This window comes from Mya arenaria, chromosome 4, assembly GCF_026914265.1.
Source record: "Mya arenaria isolate MELC-2E11 chromosome 4, ASM2691426v1".
In the NCBI taxonomy this organism is placed as follows: domain Eukaryota; kingdom Metazoa; phylum Mollusca; class Bivalvia; order Myida; family Myidae; genus Mya; species Mya arenaria.
The window spans coordinates 8,104,458-8,126,811 of NC_069125.1; the positions used below are offsets into that span (position 1 = coordinate 8,104,458).

General features: G+C 35.5%; 1 protein-coding gene across 4 annotated transcripts in view; it reads left to right on the forward strand.

Annotated features, from left to right (window-relative positions):
* LOC128231236 (adenosine deaminase domain-containing protein 1-like) overlaps positions 1 to 21,678 on the forward strand; it is a 45,585-nt gene extending 23,907 nt beyond the window's left edge. For all 4 annotated transcript variants that reach the window (XM_052943778.1, XM_052943780.1, XM_052943777.1 and 1 more), the window contains 5 exons: positions 11,071 to 11,180; positions 12,530 to 12,715; positions 13,464 to 13,632; positions 18,277 to 18,336; positions 20,966 to 21,678. In XM_052943778.1, the coding sequence (XP_052799738.1) occupies positions 11,071 to 11,180; positions 12,530 to 12,715; positions 13,464 to 13,632; positions 18,277 to 18,336; positions 20,966 to 21,221 (781 nt within the window). In that variant the 3' untranslated portion in view covers positions 21,222 to 21,678. The remainder of the gene's footprint in view (positions 1 to 11,070; positions 11,181 to 12,529; positions 12,716 to 13,463; positions 13,633 to 18,276; positions 18,337 to 20,965) is intronic.
* The last annotated feature ends 676 nt before the right edge of the window (positions 21,679 to 22,354 follow it).

Sequence of the window (22,354 nt, forward strand, 5' to 3'; positions counted from 1 at the left end):
GAACTTTGCTAAAGTAAACAATGTATTTACAAAATTGTTTTTAACTTTCAAAGGCTAAATATTTCATGATGTGGTCATATTTTTAAATAGATCCAGTACAGCTCAAACATTTGTCTCAAGTTTTGCTAGGAACACTGCGGATCATAAGTGTATCTGTGAAACGTGCGGGGCAATACAGATTTGAAAGTTAAACTTGATGACGTTAAAGCTGCACTCTCACAGATTGAAAGTTTTGACAACTTTTATTTTTGTCTTGGAACGAGCCATTATATGCGAAAATGCATGGAAACCAGTGATATAAGACTGCTGACATAACACTAGATTGCAGATTTTTATATTTAAGTTCAAAAATTGATGTTTTATGCATTTTTCTTAAACCGTTAGTAATGGTTTTAGCCATAAAACATTAATTTTGGGATGGAAATATGAAAATCTGCGATCTGATCTTTTGTCAGCAGTCTCTTTTCACTGGTTTGCAGATATTTATGCAAAAATATGCTCATTCCAAGACAAAAATTAAAAAAAGTTGTAAAAATGGTAAATCTGTGAGAGCTTTAACAACGTTGTAACAAAGTTCTGAACAATCGACCCTTTATCCAGTATGTTACATGTGGAATGGTAACCATGATCTTGCACTTTTAATACTGGTAGTGATTAAACAGTAACATTAATAATAATCCTCTAATTCATGATTCATGATAGACAATTTATTTATTGTTACTTTGTTATTTTCTGCTGCATAAAAAGGCAAAAATATATTTAAGCATTTTTCATGTGACAAAACTTATTGCAAGTGGATTTCTTTCGTATTCTGGATTTATATCATAAATGGCATTCCCATCATGAAATAACGTCAATATACAATCCTTATATAACCATTATGACTATTTTTGACAAGACGTAATAATAATAATAATTTAGTGACTGTCCATGTATTTAGCGCTGTAAATAATCAAATTCTTATTCATGATGCAAATGAAATATCACTTTTTGTGGTCTTTCAATACCATTTATCAAATTCATTTAATGAATTCCGTATTGAATTACCACTCGTGTAATACCTATATATCTCAATCTATAAAAGTTTGTGAATGATCGGATCACTTTAAAAATAATAGTCAGATTATTTTATAATTTGTACCATGAATGATGGGCATAAATATTGATTTTGCCAAAATGTGTGCAGTGTATAGCAGTGTGTGGTGGATGCAGATTGTTTGACAAATCAAGGTCCAGACAAATCATCCTTATAAATGCTGATTTTTTTTTCAACTTTAGAAAAGTTCCCAATAGGTTTGTTGTGTTTAGAAAAATGTTCAATTTAATGCTTTCTGTTACAATTGTTGCTAAATAATTAAATTATATCGCATGATTTTAATGCTTCATTTATTGAATCCAGTTGCTTCATAATTTAGGGTTGTTCATGTGAAAGCCTGTTTAATAATCTTAAACAATGTATAAATAAGTTGAAATAATTTATTTCATGCTTTTAAGTAGTTTATTGAAAAATAATGATAGATTGTAACCTGATAGATTCATTTTTTCAAACAACGATTTTTTCATAAAACCATTTCAAGGTTTCTCTTATTTTAGCCTGTTTCACTTTGTCTAAATTTGGGGCGCTTTTTCAGTTAAACAGTTAAATACCAGTCAATGGTTTATGAGCAAGATAAGAAACTGTTTGTTTCAATGTAAGATGGCAGTTCATTTCATCTCATGAAAAAGAAAGTGATTATTTCCAAGCCACTCATGAAATATATTTTGGAAATTAGAGCTTACTCCATGAAATATATTGCCATCTTACACAATAACAATTTATACTCTATGAGTATTTAGTTGTGTTCCTTCAAATGTAAATATAAGACAGGGCTTCGAAATAAGTAAAATTCATGTTCAGAAGTTTTAAGGATCTGTTGTAAGTGATGTGACATCGATCTCTTGAATTATTCTGAAAATCATGTACTGCGAAAAATTAAGAAAAAGTAACGTGATTTTTGAAGATTATGATTGTCTGTTTTAAAATACAGGTTATCACATGAACATGTTTGCATTTTATCCATTATGTTTTGTTTTCTCTATTTCCAGTTCATTCATTATGTTTTGTTTATTGCATCTACTTAACAGCTTTCAATGTTTGCCAGATTCCATTTCATGGGATTGCATGGGATTTTTAGTTTTATCTATTTATGAAGAAAAAAAGTGAAGGTTCAAGTGTTTAAGCTCAAGATTCAAGACAGGGTGCTGCACCCTTTCCTTTTATGGTAGCACCTCTCCTGCCTCCATAGAGGCCAGCATGATTGTGAATCATTCTGCTGTTATAGAATTAGATGCTTAAAGTGGCACTCGTATTCAAAATCATTGCATACACATGTATAACAAGCATAAATTTCGACTGATGTTCCTCTAACTATTTACTTAATAATGCATTTATGGAAAATATTAATTACTGATAACAAGATTGTAACCGTGTATTTAATTGCAGAAAGCGCAAAAATATTAAATGATTGGTGAATGCTAAAAGATTTACTGTGGTCTACTATAGTCTCTGAAGGTAGCAATACCATGTTTTATGCGCATTTCTTTCAAATTAAACTTGGTTTCCTTCATAAGAATCATTGTTTTTGACATTTATTCATCCTTTTTAGCTCACCTGTCACGTAGTGACAAGGTGAGCTTTTGTGATCACTCTTCGTCCGTCGTCCGTCCGTCCGTCCGTCCGTCCGTCCGTCCGTCCGTCCGTCCGTTCACAATTGCTTGTGAACACAATAGAGGTCACAATTTTGACCTAATCTTTATGAAACTTGGTCAGACTGATCATCTCTATAAAATCTAGGTCAAGTTCGGTATTGGGTCATCTGGGGTCAAAAACTAGGTCACTAGGTCAATTAGTAGAAAAACCTTGTGAACACAATAGAGGTCACAATTTTAGCCTAATCTCAATGCAACTTGGTCAGAATGGTCATCTCTATAAAATCTAGGTCAAGTTCGATATTGGGTCATCCGCGGTCAATAATTAGGTCACTAGGTCAATTAGTAGAAAAACCTTGTGAACACAATAGAGGTCACAATTTTAGCCTAATCTCAATGCAACTTGGTCAGAATGATCATCTCTATAAAATGTAGGTCAAGATCGATATTGGGTCATCCGCGGTCAACAACTAGGTCACTAGGTCAATTAGTACAAAAACCTTGTGAACACAATAGAGGTCACAATTTTAGCCTAATCTCAATGCAACTTGGTCAGAATAATCATCTCTATAAAATCTAGGTCAAGTTCGATATTGGGTCATCCGCAGTCAATAACTAGGTCACTAGGTCAATTATTAGAAAAACCTTGTGAACACAACAGAGGTCACAATTTTGACCTAATCTTTATGAAACTTGGTCAGACTGATCATCTCTATGAAATCTAGGTCAAGTTCGATATTGGGTCATCTGGGGTCAAAAACTAGGTCAGTAGGTCAATTAGTAGAAATACCTTGTGAACACATTAGAGGTCACAATTTTAGCCTAATCTCAATGCAACTTGGTCAGAATGATCATCTCTATAAAATCTAGGTCAAGTTCGATATTGGGTCATCCGCGGTTAATAACTAGGTCACTAGGTCAATTAGTAGAAAAACCTTGTGAACACAATAGAGGTCACAATTTTAGCCTAATCTCAATGCAAATTGGTCAGAATGATCATCGCTGTAAATTGTAGGTCAAGTTTGATATTGGGTCATTCACGGTCAATAACTAGGTCACTAGGTCAATTAGTACAAAAACCTTGTGAACACAATAGAGGTCACAATTTTAGCCTAATCTCAATGCAACTTGGTCAGAATGATCATCTCTATAAAATCTAGGTCAAGTTCGATATTGGGTCATCCGCGGTCAATAACTAGGTCACTAGGTCAATTAGTACAAAAACCTTGTGAACACAATAGAGGTCACAATTTTAGGCTAATCTTAATGCAACTTGGTCAGAATGATCATCTCTATAAAATCTGGGTCAAGTTCGATATTGGGTCATACGCAGTCAATAACTAGGTCACTAGGTCAATTATTAGAAAAACCTTGTGAACAAAATAGAGGTCACAATTTTAGCCTTATCTTAATGAAACTTGGTCAGAATGATCATCTTAACATAAGCTAGGTCAAGTTCCATATTGGGTCAACCCAGGTCAAAAACTAGGTCACTAGGTCAATTAGTAGAAAAACCTTGTGAACACAATAGAGGTCACAATTTTAGCCTAATCTCAATGCAACTTGGTCAGAATGATCATCTCTATAAAATCTGGGTCAAGTTTGATATTGGGTCATATGCGGTCAACAACTAGGTCACTAGGTCAATTAGTACAAAAACCTTGTGAACACAATAGAGGTCACAATTTTAGCCTTATCTTAATGAAACTTGGTCAGAATGATCATCTTAACATAAGCTAGGTCAAGTTCCATATTGGGTCAACCCAGGTCAAAAACTAGGTCACTAGGTCAATTAGTAGAAAAACCTTGTGAACACAATAGAGGTCACAATTTTAGGCTTAACTCAATTCAACTTGGTCAGAATGATCATCTCTAGAAAAATATAGGTCAAGTTCGATATTGGGTCATTCGCGGTCAATAACTAGGTCACTAGGTCAATTAGTATAAAAACCTTATGAACACAATAGAGGTCACAACTTAAGCCTAATCTAAATGTAACTTGGTCAGAATGATCATCTCTATAAAATCTAGGTCAAGATCGATATTGGGTCATTTACCGTCAATAACTAGGTCAATAGGTCAATTAGTAGAAAAACCTTGTGAACACAATAGAGGTCACAATTTTAGCCTAACGTTAATGCAACTTGGTCAGAATGATCATCTCTATAAAATCTGGGTCATGTTCGATATTGGGTCATCCGCAGTCAATAACTAGGTCACTAGGTCAGATATTAGAAAAACCTTATGAACACAATAGAGGTCACAATTTTAGCCTAATCTTTATGAAACTTGGTCAGACTGATCATCTTTATAAAATCTAGGTCAAGTTCCACATTGGGTCATCCGCGGTCAATAACTAGGTCACTAGGTCAGATAGTAAAAAAACCTTGTGAACACAATAGAGGTCACAATTTTAGCCTAATCTTAATGAAACTTGGTCAGAATGATCATCTTAACATAAGCTATGTCAAGTTCCATATTGGGTCAACCCAGGTCAAAAACTAGGTCACTAGGTAAATTAGTAGAAAAACCTTGTGAACACAATAGAGGTCACAATTTTAGGCTTATCTCAATTCAACTTGGTCAGAATGATCATCTCTAGAACAATATAGGTCAAGTTCGATATTGGGTCATTCGCGGTCAATAACTAGGTCACTAGGTCAATTAGTAGAAAAACCTTGTGAACACAACAGAGGTCACAACTTAAGCCTAATCTTAATGTTACTTGGTCAGAATGATCATCTCTATGACATCTAGGTCAAGTTCGACATTGGTCCATCTGCGGTCAATAACTAGGTCACTAGGTCAATTAGTAGAAAAACCTTGTGAACACAATAGAGGTCACAATTTTAGCCTAATGTTAATGCAACTTGGTCAGAATGATCATCTCTATAAAATCTGGGTCATGTTCGATATTGGGTCATCCGCGGTCAATAACTAGGTCACTAGGTCAGATATTAGAAAAACCTTATGAACACAATAGAGGTCACAATTTTAGCCTAATCTTAATGCAACTTGGTCAGAATGATCATTTCTATTACATCTAGGTCAAGTTCGACATTGGTCCATCCGCGGTCAATAACTAGGTCACTAGGTCAATTAGTAAAAAAACCTTGTGAACACAATAGAGATCACAATTTTAGCCTAATCTTAATGAAACTTGGACAGAATGATCATCTTAACATATGCTAGGTCAGGTTCGATATTGGTTCAACCCGGGTCAAAAACTAGGTCACTAGGTCAATTAGTAGAAAAACCTTGTGAACACAATAGAGGTCAAAATTTTAGCGTAATCTTAATGCAACTTGGTCAAAAGGATCCTCTGTATAAAATCTAGGTCAAGTTCGAGGTAGATGATTGCTGTCACTGTCATGATGTGCATCCTGCAGTGCCTGATGAGGGTGGAGATGCCCTTACAGATCCACTGGGGTCTGTGCCTGTGGTTGCTACTGCAGCTGGGCCATCTGGTTTGGGTGCAGATGAGCTTTCTAGCCCATCTGTGCAGGGTACTTTGAGAAAACAGATGGAGGTCAATACCCGCCTCTCTAAGCTCTAAGAGCCATCTGTGCCTTGTGATTTGCCTTATGAGTTGCCTTGTGATTTGCCTAATGAGTTGCCTTGTGATTTGCCTAATGAGTTGCCTTGTGATTTGCGTTATGAGTTGCCTTGTGATTTGCGTTATGAGTTGCCTTGTGATTCGCGTTATGAGTTGCCTTGTGAGTTGCCTTATGAGTTGCCTTGTGAGTTGCGTTATGAGTTGCCTTGTGATTCGCGTTATGAGTTGCCTTGTGATTTGCGTTATGAGTTGCCTTGTGATTTGCGTTATGAGTTGCCTTGTGATTTGCGTTATGAGTTGCCTTGTGATTTGCCTTATGATTTGCTTTGGGATTTCTCTTGTGAATTGGTGAATAAAATCTCTTAAGCAAGTTCTTGATAACATGCCTGTTGGGTAATATTTCTTCTGAATTGTCTGGAGTTAGTATTAAGGAAGAACCAGTAACTCAAAATATTGATGCATTGCAATCCTGAAAGTCCCAATAGTATGGATCGATGGCAGGTAAGCGATACAGGGCCACCATGGCCCTATGGTTAGCTCACCTGTCACGCAGTGACATAATGAGCTTTTGTGACCGCTTGATGTACGTCGTTCGTCAACATTTTGCTTCGAACAACATCTCCTTAACCCCTTGGCCAATCATGATGAAACTTGGCAGGGATGTTCCTTGCATGAAGCTCTACCAAAGTTGTTCAAAGACATGGATTCCATGCGAAACTCTGGTTGCCATGGTAACCAATAAGAAAAACTTAAAAAAAATTCTCCTCCAAAACCACAAGGCCTAGAGCTTTGATATTTGATATGTAGCATTACCTAATGGACCTCTACCAAGATTGTTCAAATCATGCCCCTGGGGTCAAAAATGACCCCGCCCCGGGTCACGTGGTTTACATAGACTTAGATATGGAAAACTTAACAAATCTTCTCCAAAACTAGAAGTCCTAGGGCTTTGATATTTGGCATGTATAATTACTTTATGGACATCTACCAAGATTGTTCTAATTATGCCTCTGGAGTGATAAGAGGCCCTGCCCGGCGGTCGCAAGTTTTACATAGGCTTATTTAGTGAAAACTTAAAATCTTGTCTAAAACCACAAGGCCTAGGCATTTGATATATGGTATGTAGCTTTACCTTGTGGTTCTCTACCGAGATTATTCAAATTATGCCCCTGAAGTGATAAGAGGCCCCACCTAGGGGGTCACAAGTTTTACATAGGCTTATATAAGGAAAGTGTTTAAAAATCTTCTTGTCTGAAAATGCAAGGCCTACGCATTCAATATTTGGTATGTATCATAACCAAGTGGTCCTCTACCAAGATTGTTCAATTTATGCCCCTGGGGAGAAGAGGCCCTATCCTGGGGGGATTCACAAGTTTTGCATAGGCTTATATAGAACAAAAAACTTCTTGTCTAAACCAACAAGACATTGGCATTTTATATGTGGCATAACCTAGTGGCCCGCTACCAAGATTGTTCAATTTGTGCACCTGTGGTGAAAAGAGGCCTCACCCTGGGTGTCACAAGTTTTACATAGGCTTATATAGGAAAAAACTTTAAAATTTTCTTGTCTGAAGCCACAAGGACTAGGTCTTAAATATTTGGTTTGAAGCATTGCCTACTGATAGGGTCATGTGGGGTAAAAAACTAGGTCAGTGGGACAAATAAAAGAGTGGCCGCTAGGGGCCATACTTTTCATTGGATCTTTATGATAATAGGTCAGAATGTTCACTTTATTTAGCAAAGCTACAGGTGAGCGATACAGGGCCATCATGGCCCTCTTGTTGGATTTATTTTTATTAAAACAATATCATTAGTTGTGGTAAATCTGATTTGAGAGTAAGAGTGCATCTTTAAGATAATCAAAAAATGTTTTATTAAAATTAGCTGTCAAACTAATATTACTATAATTAAACACAATCCTTCAATTTTCTGTGAAATTCATAATATTCAAATTCTGTTCAGTCCAATAAATTAATGTCCCCTTTTATCCCTTAACACCCTGTCCCTTAATTCTGCAGTGCCCTGTTCTTTTTAATACCTTGCTTAAACCCTAGGTATTGTCACAAGCCTTGTGGTTGTTGCCAGTATACGACATCTTTAACAGCAATAAGTACATGTACAGTTAGACCTTCAACTCTGCCTTTAATCATGATGAGTTTTGCCCCATTTCAGGTAAGCACTGGCTTTTGATGCAATGCTTGATATCCCCCCCAGCCCCACCCCTTGCGCTTCGCACTACGCTATGCTTCGTTATGTATCGTGGGCAATTTGGCAAGGAAAATCTCATAATCATGAATAATTAATGAGGCAGTTTCATTGGTTCCGCAAAGTACCAGATGCTTTACGGTTGAAAAATACTTTGACGGGAGTTGAACCGGGTCCAACTTCTCAGTATAATAATATTTGGCAGTAGTCATGACCACATGGCAACGGAGGCTATTGACACTGTAAAGTTATTAAACAATATTTAAGTGTAACATTCGAATACATTGGAGTTGTCTCTCCTGCCTCATGCATTTTCATTTAAACAAGATTTTGTCAGTCAATTGTCGCATGGTATGTATGAAGCGTAATGGAAGGAAGTACTGCTGACGATGTTGTTTTGCATGCGATATGTATTTTTTTTTCAATTGATGATTGTATCTGATTGACAAAGAGACATATGAACTACATTTGTACTTGTATTAAGAGTCTGCAGCGATGCAAAAGTCGAATGAGGGACCAAAATTTTAAACGTTTTAAAAAATCATCTTCTATTTAGTTTCGAAGTTCAATATTTACCAAGCATGACTTATATATCCGATGCAGCATGAAAAGCTGAAATTTTGAAGTTGAGCATTTTTTACGAAAGAATATTTTATCAGATTTCCAATCAAAAAGCATTTACGCTAAAATATCTTAATACAAAAAGAATATGTTTGTGACTCAAATTTATCGGAACTGCCCAATCAACAATGTCTTGTGGCTTTGTGTTGATTGCAGTTATTTTTAAAAAAAATAAAAAAGATTGCATTTTTGTAACCCGGAAATGAATTTTGTCCGCGAAAATTCATTATTTTCCTGAATAACTTTCTTATTTGACAACGTATCGTCAAGATCTCGCAAGACATTATTAAATAAGTAGTCTGGGGCATTTTGACATGAAAATCAAGTACAAATGTCAACAGACTTTTCTGTTTTAATGTGAATGCTTTTTTATCCAAAATCTGTTAAAAAAAAAATTGTAAAATTTGTTTAACTCCTTACTTACCCAAAACATGTCACCAAGAATAAATGTTTCAGTCCCCAAAAAGATCAGTCCTCGAAGCTAAATGAAACGTGTATTTTTTAAATATTTCAGTTTTTTACCTACCCCACCCACTTTTGCATCGCTGCCAGCCCTTAAGTCCACAATTTAAATGTAACTAAGTCACACGTAATGTTATACTATTCAGTGAAAGAACTGGTTCTGTATGTCATATAAGCATTTCAATTTGGTCTTAAGTCTTTAAAAAAAAAAAATTGTTAATGATTTGTTTCAGGAGCAGCCATGGTGAAACTACTGGTACAGTAATGTCATGCATGCGATTCAATTAGATTTTAAGTCTTGAAAGAAAATTTAACAAATGTAATGATTTGTGTCAGGAGCAGCCATTTTATGGTTTATTTACCCATGCGAGTGAGGTAGTCTGTTGGTCAAGATGTCCATCTGTCACTAATCAGGTTAGGGGTTTGATTTTCAACAGGGATCTTCTTCATTCTGGCAGAAAAGGACGCCAGTACTGGTTTCTACCCAGGAAACAGACTTGAGCATGATTTTATAAGCTATTGAGCTAAGAGAAGTTTGTAAAAACTATAAACTACCGTATTTTCTTGACTATAAGGCGATCCGCTTATAAGATGACCTCCTAACTTTGCCCATGAAATCTGGTACTTTTTGTTTCGACTCGTTTATAAGATGGGGTAAATTTTTAAGCAAATCTAAAATCCTTTAATTCCTCCAAATGTGTGAAAATGTTCAATGTTAACAGACAATTGTCGACTTTAGTGGTAAATTTGTTGTTTTACTTGAAGAAAATGGCAGGCAACCGTGAGCTCTCTATTTGGAGGTAGTTGAAACTGAGGTTAATAATTAGTACACGGTCACATGTTTATTTTAAAGGTTGCAGGACTGGACAGGACGTTACTTATCAGGATTGAAATAATTTAACCTAATTTCAATCAAAAGATTGACCGTTATGTTGTGATCAATAAACCGTATTTAACACCATGAAAATAAATGGCTTCAATAGCAAAACTGCCAAAAGCCGAGGCAATTATGCACGAATAGGTGTTTGTTTAGCAATAGACAGTAATATTGTCCCTTGATTGGCGAAGATCATAAAGGATTTATATTTGCATTCATTTTGTCATTTGCCTGCATAGTCAAATTGGCTGTTAGGTACCTACATCATTTTGAGTTTCCAATTTACTGTATTATATTTCTGTCAAACTAATTAAACAGACACGCGCCATGAGAAAAATGTAGATCAAACGGTACACTGTGTGATGTCAGAGCACGCGCGGTGAAGAGATTTCGTGTTGTTGTTCACTGAATCGCCCCATACTTGCATCAGCAGACTATATATTCAGGTTAAAAATCGGGACCCAATTTCCCTGTCTTAAAGTCGAGAAAATGCGGTAGTGACATAAGTTTCTGTTTCTTACATTAGAAAAGTGATTCTACACAAGCATGGTTTACTCTTCTAATTAACCTCCTGACCTGATTTTATCATCTATCAGCTTTTTCACATTGTTTAGTAGAAAGTTTTCCTTGATGCCAGTTGAAAGCAGCCCCTTTTTTTCAGCCCCTGTAAGCCACTGAGTAACAATGAGGAGGAGCATTTGGAAGAAGGTGCACACTATCCAGCCTTCAGTGACGATTTGCCCGGCTGGTTCTCTGTGAAAAATGAGGATGGTAAGTGGATTTCAGATAATCATGTGTTTATTTCATGTAGTTATTTCTCTAGATAAAGTACCACAGATGTTACAAATTATTCTTGCTGTTTCAAGAAATAACCGAGATATTAAAGATTTATCATTTATTTACAACTTTCAGTGACTGCGCATATTTTTCTATCATTAATATTTAGTCACAGTTTTAGGGGTATTTTTAAGGTCCAGTGATACTATTGTTTATCTTCATGTGTTTTCCATGTTTGGTAGACTTAGTTAAAAGAGGACCAATTCCCTATGCTGAGTTTGAAGGAATATCAAGAGGGTGCTGAGGATATTAATCCGATAATGATACTGTGAAATCATTTATATTCATTGGCATGAAATTTCGTGGTTTGCCGAAAAATTACAATTTCGTGGGTATTTGAATTTGTGGTATTCATTTTTGAATAAAAATTGAAACGCGATAGTCCTAGATCATCTGTATTACCTCCACGCGCTGGCCCGTGATTTCCATCTTCTTTATCACTCAGTTTATGATACTCACTAAAGTGGTATGACATGCCAATTACGGTATTGCATATACCCATGTCAATTATCGATTTCATTTGAAATTAAGGTCATAAAAGAAGATGTACCCTGATCACAAATACAGATAATTATGCGAAGCCATTGAATGCCAATTAAGAATTTTGAAAACTGTGAAACCACCAAGAAGGTCAGTATTTTTGAGAAAACAATCCCAAAAGATAGCTGATGTTTACAAATTCAGTCACTCAAATCATCTCATTTCATATCATAATTTCAATATCTTTTCACACAGTTTTGTTTAATGAGTGTATTGAACGCGTTGTTTTGAACATTGTCACGTGGGTGCTCAGAATCTCCAATGTAATCGATTATTTATTTCATTAAAGAAAAAAATCGAGAACAGACACTCATCACTCACATCTTATTAGCCTGGATATTTTCATGAACAGCACACGTTTAGGCACGTGCTTCTGTCATTTGGTTCATAAAACACATTAAAATGATTTGGTGTATTATTTGTTAAAGGCAGAAAACGATGATAGTAAGATATACAGTGAGACAGATATTTACACTGTATAATGCGGCCTCTGTAACGAACAAACCCGAGTATGTACATAACATGGCAATTGAAAAAGTGAATAAAGGGTCTATATTTCGTCGGATCTTGAATTTGTGGATCACCCGACCCACAAAAACGACGAACATTAATGCCCCACGAACATTAATGATTTCACAGTAGTTCCACCCTGTTTTCAACTATGGGGGTATTTATAATCTTAAGTGATAGGTAACCTTATGCGGTGAAGTAAAAAAATGTCATTTTCCCCCTTTTACCCCCAGGGGTGATTGAGTGTGTGGAGGAGGACCAACCCCCTGTACAGAATTATGAGGAGCTCCAGGAAGGTTCAGAGGATCTACTGGTGATGTCATGCAGTGATAAATTGCTGCTCTGGAACACAGTGGGCATACAAGGAGGCCTGTTCAGCGCTTTCCTAATGCCCATTTATATTGACTCTGTGATTCTTGGTGAGTGCTTGCTTTCAACACTACACACTAGTTTGAAGTAATAGAGATGTGAAATTAGTCACCTAGACCCCTTTTCAACAAGGTTTGTTAGTTGTTAACCTTTAAGGCTGCTTAGGAGTGCTCAGGTTCACCCTTAAAGTTACGTGCAGAATCTATGTGCTGAATGTCCTTACAATATTTTTAATTGAAACGCATGATAATATCGCGAAATCTATGGTTTTAATTCTTGTGATCTTTATTAAAACTTGGGCCCTGCTTTTATAGGATTTCAAAGCTGTAGCATATATGTTCATTTTATTTCTACCAAATGTTATTGGTACTGTTGGATTGACACAGTTTTGTAAGAGAAGGTATACAATTCTTCATAAATACTTGTGCGATGTTTTGGAAAACAAATCTCTGGAATTTGTTTAATTTGATTTTTTACCAAATGCCCATTTGTTGTTGATTGTATGGCCTGGTAAATCTTCGGTGCCAATTATTTACATAACACAAAACTTTGTACCCCACAGGTTGGCAGTATCATCACGGTCACCTGTCGCGTGCCCTGTGTTGTCAACTGTATGGGGTGGTAAACCAGTACCTTCTTTGCGATATCATCTACATAACACAAAACTTTGTACCCCACAGGTTGGCAGTATCATCACGGTCACCTGTCGCGTGCCCTGTGTTGTCGACTGTATGGGGTGGTAAACCAGTACCTTCTTTGCGATATCATCTACATAACACAAAATTTTGTACCCCACAGGTCGGCAGTATCATCACGGTCACCTGTCCCGCGCCCTGTGTTGTCGACTGTATGATGTGGTGAACAGGTACCTGCCCACGCCATTCAGACTTCACCATCCCCACCTGTCCACAGGAACACTCCACATTGAGGAGATGGAGGGAAGCGGCACCCAGCTGAGTATTAACTGGTGAGTGAGAACTCTCAGTGTTTTAAAACACTGTAGATTGTTTTTCAGGAGAAGACCCATGTTAATAGTATATTTCAGGAGAAGATACATGTGTATTGTGTGTTTCAGGAGAATATTCATGATGATTGTTTGTTTCAGGAGGAATTCATGTTGATCATTTGTTTCAGGAAAGATAAATGTTTATTGTGTGTTTCAGGAGAAGATAAATGTTGATTGTGTATTTCAGGAGGAGCTCATGTTGATTGAGGAGCTCATGTTAATTGGGTTTTTCAGGAGGAATTCATGTTGATTGTTTGTTTCAGGAAAGATAAATGTTGATTGTGTATTTCAGGAGTAGATCAGTGTTGATTGTGTATTTCAGGATGAGCTCATGTTGATTGCGTATTTCAGGAGTAGGCTAATGTTAAAGTATAATTCAGGGGTAGATTCATGTTGATAGTGCATTTAAGAAGTAGATACATGTTGATTGTCTATTTTATGAGTGGATCATGTAGATTGCAATTTTAAGGAGAAGGTCCATGTTGATTGTGTATTTCTGGTATAGATCCATATTGAGGGAATATTTCAATAGTAGATCATGTCGATTGTGTATTTCAGTAGTAATTCCATGTTGATTTTTGTGTCGCCTGAAAAGACGACATATAGGGGTTACTTTTGTCGGCGGCGTCGGTGGCGGCGACGGCGTCCGCGTCCCATTTTCGCTTGTCCGGTGTATATCTCCTAAACTATTAGTGGTATCAACTTGAAACTTCATATGTACATAGATCTAATTGAGGGCAAGTGCAGTGCACAAGAACTGTTACTCTTGCTTCCATATTTTTAGAGTTTTGCCCTTTGTTATTTTTCATGCTTAAAGTTTTGTCCGGGGCATATCTTGTAGAATATAAGAGTTATCAACTTGAAACTTCATATGTAGATAGATCTCATGGAGGGCAAGTGCAGTGCACAATAACAGTAACTCTTGCTTTCATAGTTTTAAAATTATTGCCCTTTGTTAATTTTCATGCTTAAAGTTTTGTCCGGGGCATATCTTGAAGAATATAAGAGGTATCAACTTGAAACTTCATAGCTAGACAGATCTCATTGAGGGCAAGTGCAGTGCACAATAACAGTAACTCTTGCTTTCTTAGTTTTAAAGTAATTGCCCTGTGTTAATTTTCATGCTTAAAGTTTTGTCCGGGGCATATCTTGAAGAATATAAGAGGTATCAACTTGAAACTTCATAGCTAGATATATCTCATTGAGGGCAAGTGCAGTGCACAATAACAGTAACTCTTGCTTTCTTAGTTTTAAAGTTATTGCCCTTTGTTAATTTTCATGCTTAAAGTTTTGTCCGGGGCATATCTTGAAGAATATAAGAGGTATCAACTTGAAACTTCATAGCTAGATAGATCTCATTGAGGGCAAGTGCAGTGCACAAGAACCGTTACTCTTGCTGCCATATTTTTAGAGTTATTGCCCTTTGTTAATTTTCTTGCTTAGGTTTTGTCCGTGGCATATCTCGTAAACTATAGGAGGTTTCAACCTGAAACTTATTCCGTAGGTATATCTGATTGAGGGTTCAAATGCCACCTACACTTGAAAGTTAAATGGCAACATCATTGTCTATAAATGAATAAAATGCCAATCTAACAGCTATAATGTCGACAGTAAATAATTCGTCAGGCGACACATCCGACTCGCGGAGTTCTAGTGTATTTTGGAGTAAATTTATGTTCATTGTGTATTTTACCATAAGATCATGTTGGTTGTGTTTTTTCAGGAGTCGATTCATGTTGATTGTGTATTCCAAGAGTCGATTCATGTTCATTGTGTATTCCAAGAGTCAATTTATGTTCATTGTGTATTTCAGCATAAGACCATGTTGGTTGTGTTTTTCAGGAGTCAATTCATGTTGATTGTGTATTCCAAGAGTTGATTCATGTTCATTGTGTATTTCAGCACAAGACCATGTTGGTTGTGTTTTTCAGGAGGAGGTCCATGTTGATTGTGTATTTCAAGAGTCGATTCATGTTGATTGTGTATTCCAAAAGTTGATTTATGTTTATTGTGTATTTCAGCACAAGACCATGTTGGTTGTGTTTTTCAGGAGGAGGTCCATGTTGATTGTGTATTTCAAGAGTCGGTTCATGCTGATTGTGTATTCCAAGAGTCGATTTATGTTCATTGTGTATTTGAGCATAAGACCATGTTCGCTGTGTTTTTCAGGAGGAGGTCCATGTTGATTGTGTATTTCAAGAGTCGATTCATGCTGATTGTGTATTCCAAGAGTCGATTTATGTTTATTGTGTATTTGAGCATGAGACCATGTTCGCTGTGTTTTCAGGAGGAGGTCCATGTTGATTGTGTATTTCAAGAGTCGATTCATGCTAATTGTGTATTCCAAGAGTCGATTTATGTTTATTGTGTATTTGAGCATAAGACCATGTTCGCTGTGTTTTTCAGGAGGAGGTCCATGTTGATTGTGTATTTCAAGAGTCGATTTATGCTGATTGTGTATTCCAAGATTCGATTTATGTTTATTGTGTATTTGAGCATAAGACCATGTTCGCTGTGTTTTTCAGGAGGAGGTCCATGTTCATTGTGTATTCCAAAAGTTGGTTCATGTTGATTGATTGTATTCTAAGAGTCAATTCATGTTTATTGTGTATTCCAAGAGGAGATCCATGTTGATTGTGTATTTCAGCATAAGACCATGTTGGTTGTGCTTTTCAGGAGTATATTCATGTTCATTGTGTATTTCAAGAGTAGATGTGTGTTGATTGTGTATTTCAGGAGTATATCAGTAATCTTTTGAAAACAAACGATTGAGTTAATTGAAACAAATGGAACAAATCCGAAACTGTTCTGGAAAAAAATAAAAATTCTACTCAGGCAGAGCCAAAAGACGTCATGGACCTAATATCGGGCAATATTTGTTTTAACTACAGGTATTTTAATGATCTCTTTTCAGCGAGACATTCTAACAACACACTAAATAGCTCAATTTTGACACCACTAGAAAGGGAGAGAAACTGGTGATTGTTTAAATGCTCAAATTACAGTGTCTGAACTAAGCGATAGTGTAAAGAGTCTTCAGTGAAATTGTGCCTCCGGAATAGACGGTTTTAATATGAACATGTATAAATACACAATAAACATTGTTGGAACATACCTATTAGATCAATTAAACACAATTTATGACCGTGGAGTGTTTCCACCTGAATGAAATAGAAATATAGTTACCCCTACACAAAAAAAAGGATCTAAAAAGGATCAAAAAGGAGTGTCATAACTATAGAGCTATAATATTATCAAACAGCCTCAGTAAAATGTTTGTAAATATTTTGATGAAGAGACTGACATGCTATTGTGAAATCAATGATGCTATTGACGAGTCGCACGCAGGCTTTAGAAAAAAATACTCAACGGTTGACAATATTTTTAATTTACAATTGCTGATACAAAAATACTTATCCAAAAAGGGCGGTTGTTTCTACGTATTTTACGTCGACTTTCATAAAGCATTTGATGGTTGCTTACACAATACACTATGGCTGTCAAGGTACCGATCACACATTAAAAATATTATATTTGAACACGGCTTTGGATACGAATGGATAGCGCAAGATGTTGGCCAACCAAACATTTTCATGAAAATGTTCATGAACAGGTTGAAAGACTGTTCCCTACAAAAGTTGCATGCAGATATTGAGTCGTCACCAAAAACTGAACATTATAAACACTATAAAACTCTTCTGGACCCAGAGCACTTTTTGTCAATAGACCTACCATATCCTTGGAAAAAGTGTTTTGCAAACTTAAGATGATAGGGTCATACACTTATGATAGAAAAAGGACGATACTTGAATATTGCACGGGTAATTTGATTCGGTCCATTATGCTCGAGTACAGGATACAATCCGATAGAAGAAGAGTACGACTTTCTTCTGGTTTGTCCTTCTTAAAATGGTTTACGGCGTGAATTGTTCCAGTCTACATGTTTCACGCATTCAAGCTTTCAATTGTTCAATAATATAATGTGAACAGATGGTACTAGTGATATATTCTCGCTATCTAAATTTCGTATAGAAAGCATTCGATTTAAGAAGGCAACTCATCTTACATGGATGATTTATTGTACAACTACTTGTGCATGAAATAAAAACATTTATATATATCTATGTGTATATCATGATATATGTGACCATTACTTTGATATGCATGATTTGTGCATCACCCTAGAAACATGTTTTGTAAATATCCAATATAGTTCATATTTGATGTATTAAGGGTCGGCAGCGATGCAAAAGTTGATTGAGGGACCAAAATTTTAAATGTTTTAAAAAATCAACTTCTATTTAGTTTTGAGGTTTGATATTTAACAAGCATGACTCATATATTCGATGCAACATGAAAAGCTGTAATTAGGACTTTAGCATTTTTTAACTCCTAATTAACCCAAATCATGTTGCCAAGAATAAATGTTTCTTTCCCAATAAAGATCGTTCCTCAAGGCTAAATAAAACCTATTTTTTAAACGTTTTAGTTTTTGACCTTCCCCACCCACTTTTGCATCACTGCCTTGTATATTCTGTGCTGGTGGCCTTATATTACAATAAACACTATGTTATGTTATGTTATCATGTTTATTTTGTATTTCAGGAGTGAAGGAGATGACAAACCTGAGGTATTGAATGGCTTCTGTGGGAAAGTCATAGATGAGTAAGTGGATCATACAGATGTTATTGTTGATTGCCTGAAATTTGCCAAGTCTGCAATTTTGGCAAATCAGTGATGCAGTGGAGATCTGTGGTCATATCAAAAATTGAAAAACCTAGTGAAGGAGACTTAATGATTAAGAGCCTAGTGAAATAGGAAACTTATTGAGTAAGGCCTAGTGAAATAGGGAACTTATTGATTTAAAGCCTAGTGAAATAGAGAACTTATTGAGTAAAGCCTAGTGAAATAGGGAACTTACTGATTAAAGCCTAATGAAATAGGGAATTTATTGATTTAAAGCCAAGTGAAATAGGGAACTTATTGATTTAAAAGCCTGGTGAAATAGGGAACTTATTGATTTAAAAGCCTGGTGAAATAGGGAACTTATTGATTTAAAGCCTAGTGAAATAGGGAACTTATTGTTTTAAAGCCTAGTGAAATAGAGAACTTATTGAGTAAAGCCTAGCGAAATAGGGAACTTACTGATTAAAGCCTAGTGAAGTAGGGAACTTATTGATTTAAATCCTAGTGAAATAGGGAACTAGGGAACTTATTGATTTAAAAGCCTAGTGAAATAGGGAACTTATTGATTTAAAAGCCTAGTGAAATAGGGAACTTATTGATTTAAAGCCTAGTGAAATAGGGAACTTATTGATTTAAAGCCTAGTGAAATCGGGAACTTATTGTTTTAAAGCCTAGTGAAATAGGGAACTTATTGATTTAAAAGCCTAGTGAAATAGGGAATTTATTGATTTAAAAGCCTAGTGAAATAGGGAACTTATTGATTTAAAGCCTAGTGAAATAGGGAACTTATTGATTTAAAGCCTAGTGAAATAGGGAACTTATTGATTTAAAGCCTAGTGAAATAGGGAACTTATTGTTTTAAAGCCTAGTGAAATAGGGAACTTATTGATTTAAAGCCTAGTGAAATAGGGAACTTATTGATTTAAAGCCTAGTGAAGTAGGGAATTTATTGATTTAAATCCTAGTGAAATAGGGAACTTACTGATTAAAGCCTATATTTAAAGCCTAGTGAAAACTTATTGATTTAAAAGCCTAGTGAAATTGGGAACTTATTGATTTAAAGCCTAGTGAAATAGGGAACTTATTGATTTAAAAGCCTGGTGAAATAGGGAACTTATTGATTTAAAGCCTATTGAAATAGGGAACTTATTGATTTAAAGCCTATTGAAATAGGGAACTTATTGATTTAAAGCCTAGTGAAATAGGGAACTTATTGAGTAAAGCCTAGTGAAATAGGGAACTTACTGATTAAAGCCTAGTGAAATAGGGAACTTATTGATTTAAAGCCTAGTGAAATAGGGAACTTATTGATTTAAAGCCTAGTGAAATAGGGAACTTATTGAGTAAAGCCTAGTGAAATAGGGAACTTACTGATTAAAGCCTAGTGAAATAGGGAACTTATTGATTTAAAGCCTAGTGAAATAGGGAACTTATTGATTTAAAAGCCTAGTGAAATAGGGAACTTATTGATTTAAAAGCCTAGTGAAATAGGGAACTTACTGATTTAAAGCCTAGTGTAATAGGGAACTTAACTGATTTAAAAGCCTGGTGAAATAGGGAACTTATTGATTTGAAAGCCTAGTGAAATAGGGAACTTATTGATTTAAAGCCTAGTGAAATAGGGAATTTATTCATTTAAAGCCTAGTGAAATAGGGAACTTATTGATTTAAAGCCTAGTGAAGTAGCGAACTTATTGTTTAAAGCCTAGTGAAATAGCTAACTTATTGTTTTAAAGCCTAGTGCAATAGGGAACTTATTGATTTAAAGCCTAGTGCAATAGGGAACTTTTTGATTTAAAGCCTAGTGAAATAGGGAACTTATTGATTTAAAAGCCTAGTGAAATAGGGAACTTATTGAGTTAAAGCCTAGTGAAATAGGGAACTTTTTATTAAAAGCCTAGTGAAATAGGGAACTTCTTGATGTCTGTGGGTGATGAAATAATGGCATTGGAATTTTAAACCTTAAAGAATTGTTAAAATCTTGAAAAAAAAATATCACAAATTTTAAGCAGTCTTCAGTACATACTGCAAACCATTAGCATGGTTATTGCAATTATGCACAATGTGCACATATTAAGCAGGAATGATGTTTAAAATTTCAGTCACAAGGGATGAATGTAGCAGGTGTTTTGTACAGTATTGTCAAACCTTTCAAATCATGTGTGCTGTGTAATAAGTGGTAATGCATGTATGTTAAGATATCTTTCTAATTTATCCACACTTCACGTATTGCATGGTAGTAGCTTGTATATTAAGCTCTGTCTACTGCTTACTGTTTGATATATTTTAAGAATAAATGCATAAATGAAAAATAAATAAATAACTGATTAATTGATAGATAAATGTACTTGTAAATGTACTGTGTATAAACTATTGTAAGGAAAACTTGTTTGATATCACATGTTTGATATGGCATTTTTGACATGGCATGTTTCACGTGGCATGTTTCATGTGGCATGTTTTACGTGGCATGTTTCATTTGGCATGTTTGATATGGTATGCACAGCTTTGTGTGGGAAAACGACATAAATCAATATTCTTACATCCTATTTAAATATTTTGATGGCTTAAACCATAAACTAAAACGTTCTTTTCACTGTTATTTCAGATCACCCTTTAGAAGCACGAAAAACCCGGGCCTATGTTCCAGTCGACTCTGCAAGGCTGGTTTCCTGTTCAGATTCCGCGATATCGGCAAACTGCTAAAAAGTCGTGACATGTTACAGGCCCCAAACTACCAAGCTGCGAAGGAGCTTGATGTGGATTATCAGGAAGCTAAGAAAGTGTTTCGAAACTTCACGCACAAAATTGGTCTCGGACATTGGATACAGAAACCGAAAGAGATTGAGCAGTTTGTGTCATGAGAAATGTGCCTTATGTGATATGAATGGACATGTGTACAAGTATTACAGTTTTGATCCATTAAGTTGGAGTCTGTAACATTGTTAGTTCGTTTTTGAATCATGTTTAGTTGTTCACAAAGACTCCAGAAACAGGTCATATTTTGATTTATTTGACTTTTTAAGGGACACGATTAAATAGGTTGCTGGAAAAAAAATGTTTTATTATAATGATCAAAACAAAAAAGGATAATTTTGTATCCAATATTGTGTTAAACAAACCAGATAGTGGGTACATCTCGGGGTCCGATGATGGTTTTCCACTTGCACATATTTTGACTGGAAACTTCTAGATCTAGTTTTGAGCTTAAGAAAGCTAATTCTTTCAACTTATTGTTTGTTCCATTCAAACTTCTGACAAAGTTGTTATATATTTTTTTACGAAAGAGATTGAAAATTAAAGGCATTAAAATATAGTTTTATATAATGTGTCATTTTTTATATTTTACCCCGTAGTACTGAAAAAAATAATAGTATAGGATGCGTTTCTGATATCCTCTATCACAATGAAATTAGGCGTGTAAACAAGTATCCATGGAGACCCAATATTGGTCTTGACAGATGCATGTATATACAATGAACAAGACATGATACAGGCCATAACAGGGATGCCAACGCAAATTTGCTAAAAAATAGGAAACCAGTACGTAATAGGAGTAACCCCATCACAATATATAGAAAAAATCATATTTTGTATAGATAAGATATAAGGCAATAAAAAAATATTCTAAGGTTTTGTGACCTAAAAAGGAAATCAGCTGAAAATAGTAAAATTGGCATTCCTGTCATCAGAAGTGTCCATTCATGTTATAATATGCCTCCTTTAATTAATTCTGTTTTTGAACCCACTGTTGGTAGTTTTTATCAACGAAACTGCACTGCATGAGCTTTAAAGCTGCACTCTCGAGGATTTACCATTTGGACAACCTTTCTTGTCTTGGAACGAGTCAATTTATGCAAAAGTTTTTGTAAACTAGTCATTTAAGACTGCTGACAAAACACTAGATTGCAGATTTTTTATATCTTAGTTAAAAAGTTGATGTTTTATGCATTTATCCTAAACCGTTAGTAACGGTTTTTGTCATAAAACTAATTTT